The sequence below is a fragment of the Rhinolophus ferrumequinum genome, chromosome 21 (assembly GCF_004115265.2).
Source record: "Rhinolophus ferrumequinum isolate MPI-CBG mRhiFer1 chromosome 21, mRhiFer1_v1.p, whole genome shotgun sequence".
NCBI classification, from domain to species: Eukaryota; Metazoa; Chordata; class Mammalia; order Chiroptera; family Rhinolophidae; genus Rhinolophus; species Rhinolophus ferrumequinum.
The window spans coordinates 27441896-27464928 of NC_046304.1; the positions used below are offsets into that span (position 1 = coordinate 27441896).

Consider the following 23033-nt stretch of genomic DNA (forward strand, 5'->3'; position numbering starts at 1 on the left):
TCCGATTTCCTTCACCACTTAGAGTTCTACCTAAACAAGCCCTTTTAAGCCCTGGCCTTCACTAACTTCATCAGTTAAATGGGAATAACAATACCTACTTAAGGGATGTCTATGGGGATTAGGGACACTATAAACGAAACACTCAGGCTGTATTAATGATAAATAATAGTGCTATTATGGTGAGTTCTTTGTATTACACAACGGTAATGCCATATAATTAAACTGGCATAAGATTCCTGACTTCAGGGGACAATTACTTTGTCGGGAGGATCACCAAATGACACGACCTTTGGAGGTTATGGTGTATCCTGCCTTTGACAGTCCTTCATTCAGCCTGACTTCTGAATAGTACTTTGTTGGCTTTTCAGAAGGCCCGTGCAGTATCTAAGGTCTTAAAAATCCGGAACTGACACGCAGGGGAAAACCAGTTCAATAACATCTTTTCTTACCTTACTGTTTTTCCTTTAGTAAATACCAACCCAAGCAATAATAAATCTTCTGACATTTTTTTTTTCGGTCCAAGAATATATTTTTCATGTCTGAGTAAGTGTCATCACCTTCCCTGACCCCTTTGGGAGAAATGGAAACAGCCTGTGAGTCACGTCCACCCATTTTCAGGCCAAAGTTCCGGAGCATTCAGTGGAAGTCAGTGTAGTGTGATGGAAAAAGTAGTGGTCGGGATTCAGGGACCTAGGTTTGGTGCCCATAACCACTTAGGAATCTTTATGAAAGGGGCCCAAATGGCTCTGCTTAGTTTCCTCATTTGTAAAGTGCATCAAGTCGGCCTGGGTGTGAGTGAGCTTTGTTCGCACAGGAGGTAAGCGGTACTTCCGCGGGGCCCCAGCCTGAGAGGGGCTTTTGGCCTTGCCCAGGCTTGCACCCGGCTGACCGCTGCGGCGCAGCGCCGAGAAGCGAGAATTGCTTCGCAGCATCTCCTCCGCCTCCCAACCCAGCGTCTGCGTTGCTAGGAAACTGGGGTCGGCGCGCTTTCCGGCGCAGTCGCGGCGGGTTGCAGCTGTCATGGCGGAGACCGTCTGGAACACTGACACGGGGGAAGCTGTGTATCGCTCCCGGGACCCCGTGCGCAACTTGCGCCTCCGGTAGTCGCCTCGCCTCAGAGCCCCGTGGTTTCATGCTGTCAGATAATTCGAGCCTGAACGTCACTGCTCAGTGTTCGGCGGCCCCCACTTCCGCTTATAACCCTGCTCACTGCCTCCGCGGTCTCCCTGCGTCTCCCCTCACTACCCGGAACCCTCTCCACGCGCATCTTCCAGACTTACCCAAGCTCTTTCAAGTCCCTGCCCCTCCCAAATTCCTCGGAGCCCTGTGTCCCCAGCACACTCTGTCATCCTTAGTCTTCCCCTTGGGACCCCGCGCCCCACTCACCTTCCCTCAGTTGCCTGCACCCCGCACACTTTGGTAGCCCCACCCTCTTCCGTGTCGTGTTTCCCCCATCTTTGCTTCATGTTTATCTCCTGGTTGTGTGTCTTGTAACGAGTATTTTGGGCTTCTTTTTTCTTCATAGAGTCCACCTGCAAAGAATCACATCAAGCAACTTCCTACATTACCAGCCTGCTGCCCAGCGCGGGAAGGACATAGACTTGGCCACTTTTAGGCCTCAAACCGCCAGTGGGTGTATGGTGGGGATGTGTCCCCTTGGGGATCTGGGAATCGCCCAGGGTGGTAGTTACCTCTTAAGACAAAATAGACGGAGGGCTGTAGTCTGCGAAAAGGCGTAGAGAGGTTGGGTTTCTTGCCCAAGGTCGCGCAGCTGGTAAATGTTGAAGTCAGGATTTGATCGTAGGCCATTTTAACTGCTATATTATGTTGTGTATGAAAATTTAATAAGACATGATTCTTGTCATCAAGATACAGATGGTAATTATGGTCAAATGTAGTGAAATACCAAATACCACATTTTAGATATGTTATAAATTTGCCCGGCGACTTAAATTCCATTTGTGGCATTTCTTTTTTTCTAAGAGAAAATATGCTCCAAATTCTAAGTATACATATAACACTTTTAAAAACTATTTTAAAATTGGAGTCTGCTTGAAAAATGTGCATATTAACATCAGCTGTGCACTTGCAGTTTTCCTTATCCGGGAAGCCAGAAGAGTGCGGAAGAGAGGGCAGTGTGCTTGTGTTAGGCCACTAATCTCTTTTGTTGATTCTGTTCAAAAAATATTCCTGGGAAGAAGTGTGGGCTAGTGGGTTGTGAAGCATGTATCTCTGAAAAAGGCATACTCAGCTAGGAGAGTATTAGATTTGGTTTTTTATATAATATTTACTTGCCTTTCCTCTTCTCTCCTGATACTTGGTTTCCTACGGTTACAGTGTTTGTGATTCTAGATACATGGCTTCAGGCATAGGAATGATAAAAATGCCAGGGTTTCCTTTCTAGCAAAGGTGGACAGTTGGGATTGAGGACGAGCTATTCAGCTTAGATCTAAATTTCAGCGCTTGACACTGAATTAGATTAAATAATTCCTGGAAGGCATGACTTCCTTTTATTCAAATTAGAGTAGTGATTAAGACATATTGGTTCTTAATCCTGGCTTCTACATACACATCCACAGTCTTTCCAGCCTTTGTCTAGAGTGAGTGCTTAATAAATCACTGAACTCCAACTGGTTTTGTGGCAAATATACGAGCAGTGACTTTCATTATAATTAATCACAGAGCAAGAAGTGGTTCTGGTTTGACCCAAACATTTGACTCACTCTGTTGTCTTTGGAGGTGGACACCGCCCAGATGAAGATGAAGAGGAAGAGGTCTTGATTGGGTGGCAGGAGAAGCTCTTTAGTCAGGTGAGCCAGTGTCACTTGTCTGCTTGGTCTTCTACCTGGTCCACCTCCACCTGGATGGTATCAGGGAAAGATTCTTGGTACATATTGTCAATCTGATTTCCAGAAAGCTTGAAGCAGTTTATACTTTCCCCTGTTGTGTTTACAGGGGCAGTAACATACTGACTGTCACCACCCAGTTTTATGATCCTGGGCGAGGATTTTTCACCTCTGAGCCACATATCATCTGTAAAAGTGGAGTTGGATTAGACCATCACTCTGGTTCCTTTTAGCGCTAACATTCTTTGGATCCCATACCCTCCATTAGTTTAGATAAATGAGAGTTGACCATGAAAATGTATCAGATCGTTTCAGCTGTATGGAACGGCTTTAATTAAACAGATGTAGGAACAAAAGTTTGGTATATTCTCAGAAGATCTGTTTCTTTGTGATCTTAGTTTGAAGTAGATCTGTACCAAAATGAAGTGGCCTGTCAGAGCCCTTTGGATCATCAGTACCATCAAGAGATCCTGAAGCTGGAGGACTCAGGTGGCAGGAAGAACCGACGAATCTTTACCTACACTGACTCTGATAGATACACCAATTTGGAGGAGGTATTGTTCTTTCCGAGGTCCCATAGCTTCCTTCTCCTTTGGCTCCCTGAGCTTTCTGGCCTCACTGGGTGCTTTGTGTTAAATCAGCAGCCTATGAAGGGGCGACAAGAGAGCCTGTCTAGGAACTGCCTTGTGCCGCTGGCAGCCAAGCTGGAGCAGAGTAGGCACAATCTGCAGGTGGTGTGGCTGCTGCTTCCTTCTTCCTGCTGGAGGGCCTGGAGGACCTGACAGGGTTTCTAGTGTAGGCTTGCAGACTACAAACCGGGAGAAGCTGCCACTGGGCTGACTTCCTCCATGCATCATGAGATAAGACAGGCGGGTGGAGTTTAGAACCATCCAGATAAAATTCACCAGGGGATTCAGCCAAAACTCTTGAGTATATGGATATGAAGAGGAATTCAGTACTGCCTTGGGGAATGGCTTATATCCTCAGTTTGCCTCAGTTATGTGAACATAACCTAGTGGACTTGTTTAACACTTTCTTCTGTCATTGCCTGATATGTTCTATCTTCTCAGGGAGATGTTAAACTCCTCGAGGGAGGGTAGAACCTGTATTTTCTGATTTTTGTCTACAACCTTGTAGATCTCTGCAAGGACCAGGTGTTACGTGAATGTTTTTAAAAGACTGATGCTTTTATTAGGGAAGCTGTGGGTGGATTGGTAGTGTATAAAATTTGGGTTGTCTGTTTTAGAAAAGTAAATAAAATTACAGTTAGTGCTCAGCTCCCATGTGAGGACTTTCCACAGAATGCTTGTATCCATTTAGTATCTTCCAACTACCTAATTAATGGCAATATCTACCAGGCAAACTCACCCAACTTTTTGTTGGTATGTGCTCAGAGATTACAGACTCATTTTAATATCTGCATAAATAAACTCATTTCTGAAGGTTCATATGCTGCGAGAATCTTAGGGCAAACCAAAGCCTGGTAGGAATTTTCTTTGGGTTGTTTGTGCCACTGCCCCCCTCCATTAGTACGTGTATGTGTAATTATGAGGTGGCTATACCTCAGGTTCAGGTGCTGGATGAGGTTTCAAAGGGAATACTTCCCTTCAAGCCCCGACCAGCTGAGTTACCCAGGATTGCTCTCTTTTCTCAGCACTGTCAAAAAATGACCACCGCAACCAGTGAAGTGCCATCTTTCTTGGTTGAGCGAATGGCAAATGTCAGGCGGCGACGGCTGGACAGGAGAGGGATGTGAGTACAAGTGTGTATGGGGGGGACCTTTGTGGTCCTTCCATGCCCGTGTTCTCGGTATGTCCACCTTGAACCACCTTGAACTTCGGTATGCCCACCTGCAGAATGAGCTTCCCATTCTGCAGTAGGCCTCCACCTACGTAGGCTCCCTACGTTCCTCCTGCAGGCTCTTTAGGGGGTGCCAGGGAAGTAACCCTTCCTGTGGTGTCTCCCAGGGAGGGTGGCATCCTCAAGTCACGAATTGTCACCTGGGAACCCTCAGACGAGTTCGTCAGGAACAACCATGTCGTCAACACCCCTCTTCAGACAATGTACATCATGGCAGACCTGGGGCCCTATGGAAAGTGAGTGAAGCTTCTCAACGCCCTGTTTGGGTCCTCATCACTGTCTCCTCTCACTAACTATCGCCTATGTGTTTTAGTCATCCTGGGGTATACCTTCTTCTTAGCTGTTCTCAGAAGAAAGTGTTTTTTCATAATTCTCATCACAGCCTCTGTTCTCTCCCCTGACATGGGTTGACTCCCTCTTCCTCCTTCCGTGGAGGTGGGACCAGTGACCCTGAACCTTGTTGACTTCCTGCTTTACAGGCTTGGCTATAAGAAGTATGAACATGTCCTCTGTACTCTGAAGGTGGATAGCAATGGTGTGATCACAGTAAAACCGGATTTCACTGGCCTCAAAGGACCCTACCGGTGAGGAGAGGAAGAAAGGGGTAGTGGAGACCGGCATTCCTTCCCTTGGCTTCACTTCTTGCACCTAGTGGAGGCGATGCTCAGAAATCCCTTCATCTGTTCTAACTTTTAAATGCCCACGCAGTTGTTCATACTCTTTTCGGGGTCGTTGACCCCTAGGATACTGGGGATCATATTCTGAGAAAATATGCAACCACACCAATTTGAAAGTGATACCTTCAGCAGTGTAGTTAAGTGAAAATAATTCTCTGCGCTGCTGAATGTGGGGACTAACCAGAACACGTCTTTTCCTCTGGGCTGATTGTTCCTCATCTCTAGGTCCTAGAATAACAGAACTAGACATTAGAAATGATCTACACCCACCTGTCTCTTTCTCAGGTGAGAGAACTGCGTGCCAGGGATGTTGTGCTTTAGGGTTTCACCGTGACTTTGAAGCAGGAGTGGACCCAGAACCTATATTCTCTGTCTAGTCTGATACCCTTTCTGTTTTACCATTTTGTTCCCCTGTCCTGGTCATCATTCTGGCCATCGTCGTCATCATATACTCTAAATGAGGTGTATGGCCAGGGCTGGCTCATGCCTGAGCAAGATCTGGAGGGCCCTATCTCTTGTTATCAGAGTTGGTCCTTTTGTGGCTTTGACCTTGCAGAATTGAGAGCGAGGGGGAGAAGCAGGAGCTGTGGAAGTATACGATTGACAACGTGTCCTCCCTTGCACGGCCAGAAGAGGAAGAGCGGGAACAGCGTGTGTTCAAGGATGTAAGAGCTAGTTCATTCTAAGTAGCAAAGAGGTGAGCCTCAGCACCTGGGAGCTGAAACCGTGCCCAAGGTTGAGGTCAGCAGTAGCGAGGTCTGCTTTTAATGGCTCTCTCCTGACTTAGGAAGCATTGCTGACTTATCAGACTTAAGGCTGTGATCATAGTAGAACATAATCATCGTCATGATGACCATTTATTTGAGCACTTACCATGCTCTGTGATAGGTACTTTACGTACTTCATTTCATGTAGATGGTACAGCAGCCCTTTGAGGTGAATACTTGTATTATTACCACTATAAATGAGGAAACTGAGACTGAGAAGCCAAGCAGTCTGCCCAAGGTCATGTAGTTTGTACGTGTGAGAGCCAGGATTTGGTCCCAGGCCAGTGGACTCCACAGCCTCTGTGCTTCACGTTAAAATGCCAGTGGCTAGGGTGCTTAGGCCTCCAGTTCTCTGTGCCATTTTCCATTATTGCTTCTTTGCTCCCTCCCATTCAGAACTGAACCCTGGTCTGGCTTGGGTCACATCTTGAGTTTTGGTTTGGTTTCCTTCCTCAGCTCTATGGCCGGCACAAGGAGTATCTCAGCAGCCTCGTGGGTACTGACTTTGAGATGGTGAGTACGTGGCTTCCTGCAGCACTGCCAGCGGGCTTCAGCCAGTGCATCTTGACTGTGGCTGAGTGCTTCTCTTAAAAAGCCCCAACACATACTCTTCAAAAGTATCAAAGGAAGTAAAAAATAGTGTACAGAGGATAGTCCTTTTCAATGTTTTTAAAACATTTTATATCGATATAGAACTGTTAATGCCTAGAAAAAGACCTGAAAGGGTATGCACATGCCATGGGGGCTTTTTCTGGGGAGGGGTGAGATTGAGAGATGGTAGATGAATATTGGGCGGTGAGAGATATGTCAGGGATGTTTATTTTTTATTCTCCAAACTCAGGTAGTTTTGAATTCAGGTAGTTTCGGTGGTAATGCATGCATGTATTACTTTATAATTAATTTAAAAAATAAAGATGAAAAATGCTTGCCTCACTCTTCATGTGGATATTCTTCTTAAAGGCTGCATAGAGAGGGAAGGGGTATTGTTTCTGTTTGTCAAATAGTTTGGTTCTTTAAAAACAACACAGTTTAAGTCAGTTATTCTGTGGTCTGTTCTTTGTGTCCCCTCATCCCAGGCGTTCCATTTCTAGATCTGGAAACAAAGACAGAATTACCCACTGGTCTCCCTTTCTCGCTCTGAAAAATTGACTTTCATAATTTGTATATTATATTAGCAATAGAGGTTCAGTATTAAAAAGTTAAATAAGATAGATACACAAATAACTAAAACAGGAAATTCCCTAGTGTCTTGACCTCAGCCATCGAAAGGGAACAGGGGTCTCCAGGCTCCTATGGGACGCCAAAGGGCAGCTGTTATGGCTTCCGTTGGCTATTCTTCTAAATTTCCCATACTGCATTGTCTTCCCCACCATTACAAATTTTAGAAATGAAGGAAACAGATCTGTGAAGTGACAGGGTGGGAAGGAATGTGATAGTGACATATCCGGATCTGACATCCAGTGTCAGGTCTTCTGGGGATTTGTGGACAGGCTGGAGAAGTGCTGATTCCCTCCAGACCTCCTGATCTCTCCCACTTTTCTCTATTTTAGACTCCCCCGGGTGCCCTCCGGCTCTTTGTAAACGGAGAGGTGGGTAAGTGTCTTGCCAGACAGAGATCTCTTGATGTCTGGGAAAGTGCCCCAGTAGAGCTGTGAAATACCCACCCGGCTCCTGTGGAGGACGGCAGTACTTGGAAAACTCAGCCATGAGTCTTTCCTGGAAACACAGAGAGTTCCTGGCCCTCAAGGGACTTTCTCCAGAAGTGCATAGACCCTTCAGGACTGGGTGGGTGCCAAGGGTGATAGGAGAATAAGCTGAAATAGTTTCCTGTTTTCTTAGTTTCAGCCCAAGGCTATGAGTATGACAATCTCTACGTCCACTTCTTTGTGGAATTACCAGATACTAGTAAGTAAGATTTGTAAGTCTCTCTTTTTATACCCACTCTGACAGTTTTGTAGAGGCATTCGGTCAGCCTTCCTACCCTGCTCCTGCACTAAAACTTACTGTTCTTTTCAAGGTCATAGATCGCTTCCAGGTTATTAAATCCTGTGGTGACTTCTCTGCTTTTGCCTTACTTGACCTCTCAGAAGCATTTGACGTGGCTCACTTTTCCTCACTGAAACTCTTCTCTTGGCTTCTGGCTCCATACTTCTCTTTTCTCTCTCATTGGTGGATCACCAGCCTCCTTGGCTGACTCCTCACCTTCTGTTGATCTTAAACTATTAGAGTATCCAAAGCCTTTTCAGGACCATTTCCTTTGTCTGAAACCCTTTTTGTCATATCTTTACACGACTGGTTCTTGAGTTTAGGACTCAACCTAAGTGTCACCCTTGAGAGGTCTTCCCTCATCACCAAATATAAGTGAACCTCCAGGTCACTCAGTTCCTTCACCCTGTTTTATTTTTAGAATAGCATTATTCACTGTCTGATAGTCTTGTTGGTTTGTCAGTCTCCCTCCCACTAGAATGTGAGGTCCATGAGAGACAGGGATTTTTCCTATCTGGTCACCAAGATATCCCCAGTGACTGGTCATAGCACGTGGTAGACACTCAGTAAATGTTAAGTGAATGATTGATTGGGTGAGTGAGTGAATGAATGCATAAAGGAACTTTGTCTCGTTCTCAATTACTTGCCCTCCTCCCAGGTAAACTTACTATATATATCGTGTTTGGCTTTCAGACTGGTCAGCCCCAGCATTCCAGCAACTCTCAGGAGTAACACAGACCTGTGCCACCAAGTCCCTGGGAATGGTATGAAAAATGAGAGGGGGTACCTGGAATGGTGGCATCTGAAGATTTATCAGGCGAACAGCCACGCCCTCTGGGACGAGAGATTCCAAAGTCGGGTCTGGCCCTTCTGTGTGGGCTCTGCAGCGCTGCCTGGTCCTGGGGTCCTCATGCTGTTTTTGAGCATGGGAACAGCTTGTATTTGGGTGTCCCTTTGCCTCCCAGCCTTTTAATTCCCACCTGGGGTGATAGTGTTTCCTTTTCCCTTGTAAAGGTGACCTTGTTGTTGGCCACGGGAGAACAACTTCCAAGTGAGGCCTTGCCCAGCCTGCACTACGTGTAAAACAGCACTCCTCTTTTTTAGGACAAGGTGGCTTACTTCTCCTATCCGTTCACATTTGAGGCCTCGTTCCTCCACGAGAACGAATCAGCTGGTGAGTAGCTCAGCAGCTGACGCTAGGCCTTGGGTGTCCTCAGGGGGTGCCTGCTCTTAGCGAAGGCCTCCTACGACCTACACCCTTCTCTCGTTTGCTCCCAGACGCTCTCCCGGAGTGGCCTGTGCTGTACTGTGAGGTCCTCTCACTGGACTTCTGGCAGAGGTACCGTGTGGAGGGCTACGGAGCTGTGGTGCTGCCTTCCACCCCAGGTGACCTCTCGTCCCTGCCCTTCATGTGGTCCACGTGCCCTAGCTCCTAGGAGCAAGACCAGCCCTTCCAAAAGATTCAACCACGTCCAGTGAGAAGTAGGGATAATTAGGAATTAGAAGCATTTGACTTGCAAGAGTTCTTGCTCTTGCTGATGAAGTTTCCCTCCGCCATTAGAGACCACTGAGTGAAACTGCAACTAACTGGTGAAGTCAAGCGGCCTGAGGCCTCTGGTACCTGCTCCAAGCTCCTCGGGTTGACTTGCAGCCTTGGGGGAGGGGTTGCATGTCAAAGTGGATCAGCGTTCATTTTGAAATAATGACCACTGTCCTTAATGTGTGCCGGGCATGGTGCTAAGTGCGTCTCATGTAATTCTCCCAACTACACTGGGAGGTGTAGGTACTATTTCCATTTCACTAGAGGAGAAGGAGCTTCAGTGAGGTTAAGAAACTCGTCCTGGGTACACAGGTAAGAACGGGCAGAGCTGAGATTTGAATTTCTGTCTGATTGATGTCCCAGTGGGTCCCCTAAGCCACCATGATAGTCTTCACCAGAAGTTAGACTGTCACCAGACCAAGTGTGGTAGTGGTGGCCAGGCCTGTGTCATTGCTAGGACCACATGCCCTTTCTGGCCCTGGCCTCATTTTCCTCTTCCCGCACAGGCTCGCACACCCTGACAGTCGCCACGTGGAGACCCATGGAGCTTGGCACCATGGCTGAGCTGAGGCGGTTTTTCATCGGCGGTTCTCTGGAACTGGAGGACCTCTCCTATGTGCGCATACCAGGAAGCTTCAAGGTGATTTTTGTCTCTGCGGAAACTTCATGCTGGGAGCTTATGTTCCCATCTCATCTGTAGAAGGTGGGATCTGGGTTCAGACCCCTTCATTACTTCATTATTACTTAGCCCCTTCCTCCCGGTGGCTTAAGGTAGAAATCACAGCCATATTTTGAACCAGGTACAAATATCTACACTGCTAACCTAGGAGATCTCTGGAAAATAGTATACTTGGAGATTTCCCCTGGTCCCCATCCGAATAACCATCCCGTCCCTCCAGCCCCTAACTGGGGCCTCGGTAACCAGCAGTGGGGAGGATCAGCAGGACGCTTGTCAGATGCTTATTCTCAGTGCAGCTGGAATGTTCCCTGCTTTACGGTTGGGAGCCCAGTGTTAGCCTGGAGGTGGTGGAGTCTGGGTGCTGGAATGCGGTTTCCCCAAGAGAACTGTTCTTCCTAAGAACGGGAATAAGAATGGGAGGGAGGCCAGCATGGTTCCTGGGCCCTAGAGACTGCAGGGACCTGATGCTGGCTCGTTGTGCACCACAGGGGGAGCGTCTGAGCCGCTTTGGGCTCCGCACAGAGACCACAGGTAGTGTCACCTTCCGCTTGCACTGTCTGCAGCAGTCCAGGTGAGTGACCCTGGCCTTCTGCCTTGGGGCTCCTCACCCCGAGGGCTGGAAAGCAGCGTCGGTCATGTGACGCGCTCCCCTGCAGGGCCTTCATGGAGTCGAGTTCTCTCCGGAAAAGGATGCGGAGTGTGTTGGACCGTCTGGAAGGATTTAGCCAGCAGAGTTCCATTCACAATGTGCTGGGTTGGTCCCCCTGACCCTTTGCCCCACAGCGGGCCACCACCCAAAGTCAGCATGGGCCATGTTCCTCCCCACACTATGGCAGCTGACTACTGTATTTGCTTCTATCACAGAGGCCTTCCGTCGAGCCCGGCGCCGCATGCAGGAGGCCCGAGAAAGCCTTCCCCAGGACCTCGTGAGCCCCTTGGGAACCATGGTCTCCTAGCTCACTGGAGCCCTGGCGCTCCATGTAAGAGGACAAGACAAGTGATAGCTAAAGCCAGTGCTTTCTCATGTCTTTCTGTTAGAGACCTGCTGAGAACAGGGAGAGCTGAGAAAATCCCCAGGCCTGCCCCTCTGCCTCGTCTCCAGCAGGGTCTTCTCTCTGCCATGTGGCAATAAAACTAGACCCCTGGGGCCCCCAGATTCATACTTCAGCTGCTGCAAGTGGGCATCTCAACCAGACAGATTGTTTGGTTCGAGACCAGTTGGGCTTCACCCCATGGTTGGTTCTGTCCTGGCTTGTTGCACAGTCTCAGTCGCAGTGGCTACAGGTGCCTCCCGCTCCACAAACTCTTTAACAAGTGGAGGCTCAAGAAAGAAGGAAAATGAGATAGAGCTTTAATTCTCGGCCCAGGAGTGTCAGCCTCTTCTCTCCAAGGTAACCTAGTCCTACTGCTTAGGGCTTGTTGCATTTGAGATATGACTATTTCTGGAGTTAATGAAAGCTGAAGGCAGCGGCCAATTCATGCTGCTAGCTGGGTGGTATCTTTTATTGTGTTTTGTACATAAAAGCTTTTTATACTGACTCATGTTCTGTCGGCTGTTTCTTTGCTCAGGTCGCTGGTTTGGTTGAGGTACTCTCCTTAGTGCTGGGGTCCCTGGCACTGCTGGGGTTCCTTCCCCTTTACTCCAGAGTATTTCTTTCGATTTTCTTAACTCAACCCATAGGAGAGGCTTAGAGGTTAGTGCCAACTGTGTCTTAGTAGCACTCCTCTTAAACATCTGCAGCAAAGTATGGGACTGCAGTCGCGTCCTCCGCAGCCCAACACCTGGCTCCTGCCCTCAGCAGGGCTTTATTGGCAGATGCGGGGCATGTTGCCTAGCCTGCAGGCCCCCGAGGAGAATTATGGGGTGGCTAGAGGCGGGCACTGTGTGGTCTCCACGTCGTGGGTGGGGATCAGGGATGGTCTGGGAAATAGAAGAAAGTGTCTGGGAACCCTGCAGGTGACTTCTTGTGTGGGCCCCGTGACCTTGCTTGGCTTCCAACGCCGGTGGGTTCACTGCTTGGGCGCCCTAGCTATCACTCCCAGCCAAAGAACCAGCTCTGAGCTGTAGTGAGCAAAAGCATCAGCAGGACATGGTTGTTCCAGGGGGAAAGGGTAGCCTGCGGCCTCCCCCAGGTTCCCTGGTCTCCAAGGTCAGAGGCTTGAGATGGACTCCTGTGGAAACAGCAGAAGTGGGCAAGTGAGGAACTTGCTGGGCATCCAGAAATGAAGCTCTTTCAGGGTGTTGGTGACTAAGCCTAGGCTAACTGGATCCCTCCTAATCGCCCCGCAAAGTCCTAGGCCCCGGGATTAACTATCAGCCCTGACGCTGGCATACTCGGAAGCCACTAGGAAAGAGTACCTTGTCCCTCATGACAAATTCTGTTGTCCCTACTTACAGGCCTCGGAGAACTCAACTGTCCCATTTGGGGAAGGACGTGAAGGACTGACTCAGCCCAATGCTCTTGGGGGAGGGCCTCCCCTTACCTGCAGAAGCCTCATTTTTCTCGCCAGGCTGACAGGTTCAACCTGGGGATGGAGGTACAGCACACAAAGCCCCGTGGGTATGTGTTGGCCCTGAAGATGTCCCTCGGAACGGTGATGATACCGGTATTGTCACACACAATTCGAGACAAGGAAATCTTTCTCAGGGCCTTGCGCTGTCTCTTGGTGAAAACACCCCTTTTCTGCCACCAGAACCTACCAAGACAGCCAAGAAATATAGGTGAATTAACACGAGTACCTGTTGTATGCCAGGTACTTTATATATATTGTTTCATTCCATTCTCATAAAATTTCTGCAAAATAGGTATTCCCATTTTATAAATGAAGAAACCAGCTCAGTGGTCAAGTAAATCTCCTGAAGGTATTAAATGTACAGTAATTTAAGTGGCCAGGGCTGGATTTGAACCAAGGTAAGTACAAATCTACCAAATGAGGCATTAGGTTTCAAACCCTTTCTGCCCATGTTTTCTGGGATCCGCTAAGCCTGGAACAGCGAGGCTGACAAGTCTCCAGGGTTTCAGATGCCTCCAGCTCAGGCATTATCTGCCTTCCTAGGTCAGTGGTCTCTCTCCCTCTGACCAAGCTCTCCAGGAGCCTCCTGGTCTCAGATCCTGTAAGCTTGGAAGAAATGAAGGTACACAGAGCACATTTCCCCATTGTGGAGTCTTGAAGTACTAGTGCTTTACTGCCCTGCTCTGGGGCTGGTTCCTTTAAGGTCGGGTCACTTACCGGTCTCCATTTCGGGCTCTTCTGAACTGGTTCTCAAAAAGACAAGCCAGAAGAGGCCCTACTCGGGCCCCTGGCAAAAGAGGCTCTGCAATGGCCCCAATCCAGATGTCGATGTTGTCAGGTGTCCCGTACAGATTCAGAAACTTCCTTGCTAAATCCTGGTTTTTCAGCACTTGGCTAAGCTGTGCCAGATTCCGGGGCTGGGAGAGTCCACAGAAGCGCCGCCAAGCATTGTACCCTGAGGGGAACGCGGCAGAAGCAGTTTCAGTCTTACCGTTTCTGTCTTCCCATTAGCTTCTGCTTCTCTCCACAGTTTCTCCTGGGAGAGCCCTGTGGTCAGGCAATACTGGGCACAACAAGAGCCCTGTTAGAAGAGGTCCTGAACCTTCCAAAGACCAAACTACTGTCTTCTAATTTTCAGTGTGAATGGACAACCATGCTTTGTGTGCCTCAAACTGAGGCATGTGTCCTAATGTAAAAAGCTGTTGTAACCCAACACTCCTAACCACAATAATACTATTATTAGGCCCATGTGCATTGATTAGGCCCAAATAAGATAGTACCCAGAACCTGAGATTCTCCATCAGGTTTGTAGAATGAATGCATGAAGAAACAAACGAGTGAACAAAACAAATGAAAAGCATGGACAAAGCTTATCTATTCAGAAAAGGACCACGTGCTGTATGATTCCATTATATGAAATGTCCGGAATAGGCAAATACATAAAGACAGGAAGTAGATTAGTGGTTGTCCGGGGCTAGGGTGGGGATGGGGATTGACTGTTAATTATGAGATTTCTTTTGTGAGCGATAAAAATATTCTGATATTAGATATGATGATAGATGCATATCTAATGACTTTAACTACATTAAAGTCATTGCGTTATGTACTTCATGTGGGTGAATTTTATATGTTAATTATATCAGTAAAGCTGAGAATGTTCACCTACTCAGAAACTTCCAAAGACCAGCCATGCTGATTTCTCAGCTATCAGGATCCCCCACCAGGCTCAGGCCACATGACGTGGTAGGTCCATCAGTATAGGAGATGGCTTTACCCTCGCCTGAGGAAACATCAGCCCACCATCGTCCAATGGACGGCAACTCACAAACACCTTCCCCCAGCTGAACAAAGGAAAACCACATCATGTTGTACCATTACTGAGCACGATTGCGTGACTATCGGGATCCTCACAGACCTTTGTAATCCCCATTTTATCAATGGATATTTGTTGAGCTTAAGCAGCTGTGACATTCCCGAGGTCACTCTACTATTAAGTGGAGTTCAAATCAGGTCTTTCAGTTCCAAATTTGGTGTTGGACTTGGGAAGGGATTCGAGTAGACTGCAAGAGCTAGTATCAGAGAAATATTTCTGGGACAGCTTGCAGGGACCAGGTGCTGGGGGGAACAGAAACTCACTGTGTGGTGACTTGGATGGCTAGCCTTCTCAGTTCTCCAGTAGGGGGCACCCACAGCTCTAGCTGTGAGGAGCACCCAAGTGTGAGAAAGGAAAGAAACAGGTTCTCGAGTGCCTGCGGTGTGCCTGCCAGATGCTGTGTTAGGTGCAGTAGAAATTCCCCGCACTGTGTTAGGATACAGCCACAGATTAGCCAAGGAAGATGGAGTTGTATTTAGGCAGGAAAGTAGAAAGTGAGGAGAGGGAACAGAGGAGCGAGGCCAAAGCATTCCCCTAACACTGGATTGAACAGGAGGAAGAAAGGACTTCTGAGCTTGATTCAGATTTTGCTACTTCCTAGTTGTATGACCTCAGGCAAATTACTGCATGTGTCTGAGCTTATTTCTTCACCTATAAAAATGTCCGTAGTAGCTGCTTCTCAAGGTCATTGGGAAGGCTAAACGAGGTACTATCCATGAAATTTCCTAGCAAAATGCCTAATTTTTCTTCTTTCCTGGGATAAAGCTTTCTGCGTTCTCCCCAAACAACAAGGCAACCTTACTTTTACTACCCCCCGAACCCCCCATTCCCTGCCTCTCAGGATCCTACTTAGAGCCAGGAGCCAATTTCTCTATCCCTGAAACTTGAGCCTTCCTCCTTGGAACTTGCCAGGGTGGAGGGGAATGGACTTCTCCCCTTCCTTTTAAATCTGTTTCTGTCTATTTGGAAAGTCCTGATTGCCTTTGTTCAGCTCCCCATGCCCAAGTCCTGGTCCTGTTGTGAACTTAAAGCTAGAGCCCCTGCAGCAGATGGAGAAGATGTGGCAGGACAGCAGAAAGGTGGTCCCAGCAATGCTCCACTGCGTCAACCTTGGCCGTGCCTGCCTCTGAGCCACAGCACATCCTGTAGACAGTCCCAGTCAGAGAGGAGGTACCAGGGGTCTTCTCTGAAACCCACCCTCACCACCACCAGCAGCCCTGGTCCAAGCGAAGCCTGGGAGGTGGGGTGGGCATCCCCCTCACCTGGGAGGCCATGGTCCCGGCTACGTTGCATGTTGAGAGCCGCCAGGTCCAGACCGATCCTTCTCACTTGCCGAAACAGCTCGTCCCGGAGCTCATCCACAACCATGGAATCCTGACGGTTCAGCTTGGCAGGGGTGGCCATGAGACCTCGGAGGATGGGGTCGATGCCCCCTGGAGGTGGGGAATGTGAGCAACGCAGATCGCACCAGCCCCTGGGAGGTAACTTGGGACATCACCTGATGCCAAGGTAGCTCAGAGCTGGATAAGCCAGTCTGCTGCTATTCTATGTTTGTATCAGGAAACAGGCCCGGGTGGACACGAAGGCAACTGGAGCTGGCAGGGAAAGGGGTCACCCCCACTTCTTAAAACAGTGTAAGGCAAGCTTCTTTCAGGCCCACAAGCCGCCCGTCTGATATCAGCGTCCTCCCTTTTATTACAGAAATCCTCTAATGTCAGAGAGGAGGGGAGGCTTGTGACTGAGGGTCTTAGTGGCCCCTGACTTGTTTCCACTGTCCTGGGGAGACGATTAGCAGTGGCCTGAGCAGCAGCCTGGCCCCCTGGCAGTAGGCTTGGTCCACCAGGTGGGAGGTTGTGTTCCCCATCCCCACTCCCTTCTGCCTCTGGAAAACCTGGTCACCTTCGTGCACAATTCTCCAACTGGCAAAGAAGACGGAGCTCAGTGGAACATGCGAGTTGGGCGCTGAGGCCCGGTACTGGCTGTCCAAGCGGAACATGAAGGGCTGGAGCATGGTGTGGCCAAAGCGGAAGGCCAGGGTGAAGACGTTGGCCACGCGAGGATCCACTTTGGAACAGTACCCCTGGTAGCGCCCCAGGGTTCTCCTGGCCCGGGCCTTGCCCAGAACCAGGGGCAGGTAGTCTCGGTAGGTGATGATCTGGTAGGAAGAGGTAGGAGGAGTAAACTACCTTAGCGGCTGCCCTCCCCACTCCCTTGCTTTGGGACAGAAGTTGGGCTTTTTGAAGGGCTGCTCAGACGGATTAACTCTTGATTGCCACCATGTCAAATGTGGCAACATTAATATCCCATTGGCTGGTGGAGATACAAGGCCCGGAGAGGCTGAGTGGCATGGACAGGGTCACACGGTGAGTTGGTGGCAGAACTGGCGGGCTAGGTCAGATCTCAGGTACACCCCCAATCACTCAGACCTGACTGACTTGAGGCACACCCTCAACGGTGTATTAAGGAGGGTAGGACCCACTTCCTCAGATTATTTCTCATGCCAGATTGTCTTCTAGGGGATGCTGGGACCCGGGATTCCCTACCTGGACCATGGCCCCCACAATCTTCCGAGCCTCCTCGTATAGCTTGTCTCCGGTCCAGGTGGGATTCAGGCGTCTCAGCTCCGTAGCCAGCCGGTTGTGCTCTCGCATAAAAAGGGTATGAACGGCTGCCAGTTTGGGGGTTTCGCTTGATCGGCTGTCACCTTGAAAACCCCAAGTTCAGAGTTGCCATAGCCCTTCCCAGAGAAATGTCTTTCTACAAGGGCAGACAGAGCTCTGGGGACCAGAGAGAGGCGGTGGGAATTTCTGGCCTGGGCCAAGCTCCTACCCTCACTGGACCTCCATCTCCTCAGCTGTGCTGTGAGGCTCCTCACTGACTGCCACCCGAGGACCCCCACACCAGGGGCCAGGAGAGGGAGGACCGCGGGGTGCCTAAGTGACTGGCACAGGTTCGGGTGAGGTGGCAAAGCACAGGACAGCTGCCTAATGATTGTACTCTCCCCAGTTCTCCCGTGAACTCTATCCATCTGCATGTTCTCTACCGAGGGCTGGATCTTGCTCCAGCTTTGGACTTGCTGTCATGCTCTCTCCCCAGGGAGCCCAAGGGACAAGTGGACCGAGCCTCTTCCTGTGGCCAGACTTTCTCCATTGGCTGGTAAGAAAGTAAGCTCCTGAAGGTGGGCCTTACACACAGTCATTCGCTGGCTTTGAACTAAGCCCTTTTGTGCAAGGTCTTATTTAATCCACTCTTCAGTAGACTGCTCGCAAAGGTGCACGCTGCTCTTGCCAGGAGCAAAGAAATATACAATCCTTAGAACAGGGGGCTGGCGCCGACTCCCTGGGAAGACAGCAGTGGAGCAGAATGGAAAGAGCACAGACCTGGACGCTACACTGACTTGAGTTCCCACTGTGGACTCTGCCGTCTGAACTCTGTGCACATTAGTTATCTTCCCTGAGCTCAGTTTCTCCACTGTAAGACCAGGGCGATACTGGCTTCCTGTCAGGGTTGCTGCCAGGATCAGAAGTGGCACACTGAAATATCCAGCAACCATGACCATATCATTATAACCGGCCCATGCGGGCAAAAGACCTGAGGAGAGTTCAAATTACGTATCCGGAAGAATATAGCAGGTACCAGTGTCTAGCAACAGTGGGAAGGTTGCGGGTGGGAGGATTGAAAGCCTAAGGGATTTTCACCCAGAGAAGAAAAAAGTTTAGGTGGAAGTAAAAGCTATTTTCGAGTAATTAAGGAGGCTAGTACTATGTGAAAGGGAGACAACTTCTGCTCTGAAGTTCTAGAAGGCAAACGAAGCGCAATGGGTGAATGCTGGATCAACACTGGGGGACCAACCTTTCTAACTGTCAGCACTGCTTGGAGATGAAAAGGAGCGCTGCAGAGGCAGTGAGCCTCTCATCACTGAGAGTCAAGTGGTGATTGCTGGCCACACAGCGGACATTTGCAAAGGGACTCCTAACAACTTACGGATTCTGTGACAACCACCCACAGACCCGTGCTGTGGAGTTCCTAATTTGATTGAGGTCTGAAGACAGGTACGCCACCGCATCCCAACCCGGAACCCGGGGACTGCCTTTGTCCTGGGCAGACGTCACCTTCCCCCAGGCTGACCTGCCAGGAAGCAGGGGATGCGCGCAGAGCGGTTGGTGAGGAGGCAGGGGTCCTCGTGCAGGTTGTCGAAGGGCAGCAGAGCCCGGCCGTTGTCGCTGAAACGTTGGTTGACAGCCAGCAGCCCTAGGTAGTTGGTCTTGTTGCGGAGCCGGTGAGCGAGGGAGACCTCACTGCCGTACACCATGCTGGCGTCCAAGAAAGAGGTGAGCGCGTTGATCTGGTTTCGGACGTTGTTCCTGTTTTGTGAGCATGAGGGTGCCGAGCGGAAGAAGGGGATGCAGTCGCGCTGGTTCTTGATTCGGGGGTCATTGGGCGGAATCTGTGGTCGAAGAGGAGCCAGTGACACGGGGGCCCCTTCAGAGCAAGCTCGCTCTTTTTGGCCATCCCACATCTGCTTCAAAACCTTGCTCGGTAGTGTCCCCTCCAGGATGCCCTCTTGGACTCATCCAGACTCCCAGCACTCACCAGATCAGTCTGAGTGTCCTTAGTACTTTGTACCATAAAGTCATGAGAGGTTAGAAGTGGAGGAGGCCTTAGATCCTCATTTTGCACATGGGAAAGCTGAGGCTCAGAGAGGGGAAGAGACAACTAGTGATGGGGAAAGGAAGGATTAGAACCTAGTTCTCCTGACATTTAGGCCCGTGCTCCTTTCATTCCATTCAAATCCGCAGAAATTTCTGAAGCACCTTTCTGTACTGGGTGCTTTGGAGACTACAAAGATCAACAAAATCCAGGACAGGTTGCAGAAAGCTGGCAATTCAGTTGAAAACAGATACACATAGAGAACATAACCCTAATTGATGTGCCACTTGCTATGTTCGGTACCAAAGCCAAAAGTGAAAGGTGTAATAGGAAGATATGGCAAGGCTCCCCAGAGGACGTGCCCCTGAACCAGAGCTGGAAGAATGAGGAAGGTTGCAACAGGGAGGAGCCAGCCAGGGACCCTCACATGTCATACCCCGTGGATGTGGCCTTACCTGTGAAGGGTGCGTGAAGGTGTGCATGTATGTATGTGTGCACGTGTGTGTCCCCCTCTCTTCCCCAGCAGAGGCTCTGCTCCCTGGAATCCATCTTTTCTTCCCTAGTTTCCACCCCATCCTTGCTTCTCAGCCCGAAGGATAACACCCTGCTTGTAACCCAATCCCAGGAATTGACGAGAGCTGCAGGGCCCTTGGACTACCCCAGGAAAGAGAGAAAGGTGAGAACTAAGAGACCCTAAAGGCTTTCAAAAGCAGCAGCCCAGAGACTTTCCCTTTTGGAATCAGACCCAGGGGTCAAGGCCAGTCTCAGTTGCTTCCCCTTTTGTGAAGCCTGCCCTGAATCTCTTGGCAGACGGCCCCACCCCCTCAAACACGCATAGAGCCAGAGTCTGTGCTTGTCTCTGTCTGATACTCCAGCATCACAGCTCCTTCAGGAAGGTACTTAAGTCTGCCAGAACCCCACCCCCAGCTCTCAGCCCTGGGGTGGAGGCCAGGGGCGTGGGACGATGCCTGAGGGTACCTTGATGGGAAAGCAGGGGGGCAGCTGTTCACACGTCTTCTCACAGTCGACACCTGCAGTGAAGGCCACTCTGGCCGGGGACTCAGGGGTGAAATCCAAGTCATGGTCAATGAACTGGCCCCACTGCATGAACATGAGGGCGCGGCCCTGGTCGGAGGCCAGCCTCTCCCTGGGGAAGCGGACGATCTGGTTGGAAACAGCCCGGACCTGATAGGGAGATAGGTCAATGTGGGCTGTGGGTCTGGTTGGAAACAGCCCGGACCTGATAGGGAGATAGGTCAATGTGGGCTGTGGGCTTCCAGACCCCACAAGGTATGGGAGCCAACCCAGGACTCAGTGGGCAGCAGGTCACCCCTGCTGGAGTTAACATACAATCTCTTCTCCTGCCCTCCCCTCCCCTGTCCGATTTTGTCCCACCTCTTCCTAGAAGGATGGGCCAGGCTCCTGAGGATTCCAGGAGGTAAGAGAAGGGGAGAGGCCAGGTTGTCTCGCTCAGACCCCACCAGCACTTCCAGAGGGGTTATTATATCAAATCGATAGATCAATTTATAGACTAATGAATAACTGGATAATGGAACTGATAGATGCATGGACTGCTTGCTAGGTAATGGTTAATAAATATAGAGAGAATAGACAGATAGCTGGAAGGGTCAGTGGAAGAGAAATTCCTAAGTGGATGTTGACAGATGGGTAGAAGGTACGTTGTTATATTGACATATGACTAGAAAATTGATAAATTGATGTATGTGAAATAGCTTCGATTAATAGATATAGTTAGATTAAGGTGTATAGCCCTTTATATTTAGTAAGATATTTTGACATTATTTTTTTCAGGAAGAAAACAATACTGTAATGGCTAGCATTAATAGATTGTACCCTCTAAGGATGATGTTTAATATTCACACCAGCAATATGAGGCAGATTTTACTGCCTTTTTACAGATGAGGAAACTGAGAGTCAGCTGTATTACTTGCCCCAAGTCACCCCGCCAGCCAGTGGGAGAGCCTGCATTTGAGCCCCGTCTGGCTGACTCTGCCCTGTGCTTTTACTCCCTGACTTTAGAAGAGATCAAGCACCCTCCAGACGCCCAGCCGGGACTCACAAGGGGGAGGAGGAAGCCATTGCGCCTCTTGCCAGGGGTCCAGCCGAAAGGTAGCGATAGCCGGTCCTCATACTCGGCTGGCAGCCAGCGAGCCAGGGCCAGGTTGGAGGACCCCAGCCAGGGTCTCTTCCTGCAGCAGTGGGTGGGCTTGGGTCAGCAGGGTTCCAGGCCTGGGGACCACTCAGCATGTAGCGAAGGGGTGATGAGGGAGGGGAGGCCCCCCCCCAGGTCAGGTGCAGCCTCTGGCACCCACTTGTTGTTGCATCTCCCAGTGATGGTGCGGTACTTGTTACTGCACTTCTCCGCCTGGGCCTGGACAGCACAGCCACTGGCCTTGGACAACAGCCACAGCTGGGGTTCTGTTAGCGCATCTGGGGGCGGGACAGGTGGGCAGGGTCCTGGGTCCAGGATCCTAGCTCCTCCCTGAGCTGGTCTGTTCTCTGCCTCCCATCCCTTTGCCCTCTCCCCTCCCAAATCCCAAGGCTGTGCACCCTGCTTCTCCCGCCCGGCTTCCTTCCATTCCCAGGCCAGGGCAGCCATGGGGCTCAGTGGGAAGCATGGTACCAGTGACATTGAAGGAGCTGGATCCCTGGAGTTGTAACTTCTCCTCCAGCAGCCCCAAGGCCACATGCATATAATCGGCGGCCTGAACAGCTGTCCTGGTGGCCGCTACCGGCTGTTTGAAGTAGAACAGGAGGTCCGTGGGGCTGGCCAAGCCACTGCGAAGGCGCTGCTTGATGCTGCCCAGACAGGAGGAGGAGGGCTCAACAGAGGAAGCAGACCCACCCGGCAGAGCCCCATCCCGGCCAGCGGGCCAGTGTACACAGGACAGATGGAAGGGAGGCTGTCTACCAACATGGTGTCACCTCCATGGTGCCTGGGGTCGGGCGATGGGTGAGACGACCGTGCTGGGAGCCCATCCTCCCACATTGACCCTCCCAGGCCCATGCAGACCCCAGACCCACCTCTTCTGAGTCTCATTGTAGGCGGCATCCACCAGCAACTTGGCCTCTGTTATACATCCCTGAAGGACTGAGGTCTCCACTGCCCTGGGGGAAGCTGCTCAGAGGGAAGGGGACTCAGGGTCCGGTGGAGCCACAGCCCCCCAGACCCAAGCATTTCCCCCTCCATTGCCCTTCTCCTTGTCTGTCCAAGGGGCTATTACCTGGGGCAGTGCCCTCACAGGGCTGGGCCAGGATGAGTGTGACTAGGACCCCTGCCAAGGCCAGGAGCAGCTTCATCTCCACAGTGTGACCCCTAGCTACAGCACAGCAATGAGCGACACCCATGTCCTGCTCCCTTCTCACCTGGGGGGCCCCAAGCTGACCTCTCCCCTGCCCCTGCTCTTCTCTGAAAGTAGCTGGGAAGGGACTTTTATATCCCATCCTAGGATGAGAGAGGGGAGCTCTGGGCCCCAGAAGCCCAGCCTCTCAAGGTGGAGCTCTGGAACTTCCCTCTTATTTTAGGGGGAGTTGTGTGACTAAAACACCCCACCCCACCCCTCACCAGCCTGGGGATGTTCTTCCCTCCTACCCACTTCCCATCCCCACCCTCTTTGCTC

General features: G+C 50.3%; 2 protein-coding genes across 3 annotated transcripts; one reads left to right on the forward strand and one right to left on the reverse strand.

The window, feature by feature from the left end:
• The first annotated feature begins 653 nt into the window (after positions 1 to 653).
• Positions 654 to 11893, forward strand: MKS1 (MKS transition zone complex subunit 1). 2 transcript variants are annotated; one of them, XM_033090525.1, is made up of 19 exons: positions 654 to 817; positions 969 to 1100; positions 1526 to 1629; positions 2740 to 2810; positions 3245 to 3400; positions 4501 to 4598; positions 4814 to 4942; positions 5186 to 5290; positions 5940 to 6048; positions 6607 to 6663; positions 7701 to 7743; positions 7990 to 8055; positions 8830 to 8900; positions 9241 to 9310; positions 9415 to 9522; positions 10183 to 10316; positions 10844 to 10926; positions 11012 to 11109; positions 11220 to 11893. In XM_033090525.1, the coding sequence occupies exons 1-19, from the start codon at positions 660 to 662 to the stop codon at positions 11309 to 11311; spliced, it is 1884 nt and encodes a 627-aa protein (XP_032946416.1). In that variant the 5' UTR covers positions 654 to 659; the 3' UTR covers positions 11312 to 11893. The 2 variants fall into 2 exon arrangements, with proteins under 2 accessions (XP_032946416.1, XP_032946417.1); XM_033090526.1 differs by lacking the exons at positions 654 to 817; positions 969 to 1100; positions 1526 to 1629; positions 2740 to 2810 and having other exon boundaries at positions 3262 to 3400; positions 4765 to 4942.
• EPX (eosinophil peroxidase) lies at positions 11838 to 22864 on the reverse strand. The gene is made up of 13 exons (XM_033090524.1): positions 22638 to 22864; positions 22438 to 22531; positions 22037 to 22212; positions 21726 to 21843; positions 21473 to 21602; positions 20371 to 20577; positions 18871 to 19189; positions 17286 to 17446; positions 16642 to 16897; positions 16005 to 16175; positions 13587 to 13824; positions 12840 to 13052; positions 11838 to 12527 (listed from the first exon to the last, which is right to left on the reverse strand). Exons 1-12 carry the CDS (start codon positions 22855 to 22857, stop codon positions 12851 to 12853), a joined length of 2292 nt encoding a protein of 763 aa, XP_032946415.1. The 5' UTR covers positions 22858 to 22864; the 3' UTR covers positions 11838 to 12527; positions 12840 to 12850.
• Between the last annotated feature and the right edge of the window lie 169 nt (positions 22865 to 23033).

Bases quoted from the DNA above. Each gene is read 5' to 3' on its own strand.
- MKS1 (XM_033090525.1), top strand. From the start codon at position 660: ATGGAAAAAGTAGTGGTCGGGATTCAGGGACCTAGGTTTGGTGCCCAT. The intron at 6,049-6,606 runs GTAAGAGCTAGT...TTCCTTCCTCAG, and splicing joins AACAGCGTGTGTTCAAGGAT to CTCTATGGCCGGCACAAGGA. The intron at 10,927-11,011 runs GTGAGTGACCCT...GCTCCCCTGCAG, and splicing joins CACTGTCTGCAGCAGTCCAG to GGCCTTCATGGAGTCGAGTT.
- EPX (XM_033090524.1), bottom strand. From the start codon at position 22,857: ATGGGATATAAAAGTCCCTTCCCAGCTACTTTCAGAGAAGAGCAGGGG. The intron at 21,603-21,725 runs GTGGGTGCCAGA...CCACTGCTGCAG, and splicing joins ACTGGGAGATGCAACAACAA to GAAGAGACCCTGGCTGGGGT. The intron at 16,898-17,285 runs GTAGGGAATCCC...TCTTCCTACCAG, and splicing joins TTGTGGGGGCCATGGTCCAG to ATCATCACCTACCGAGACTA.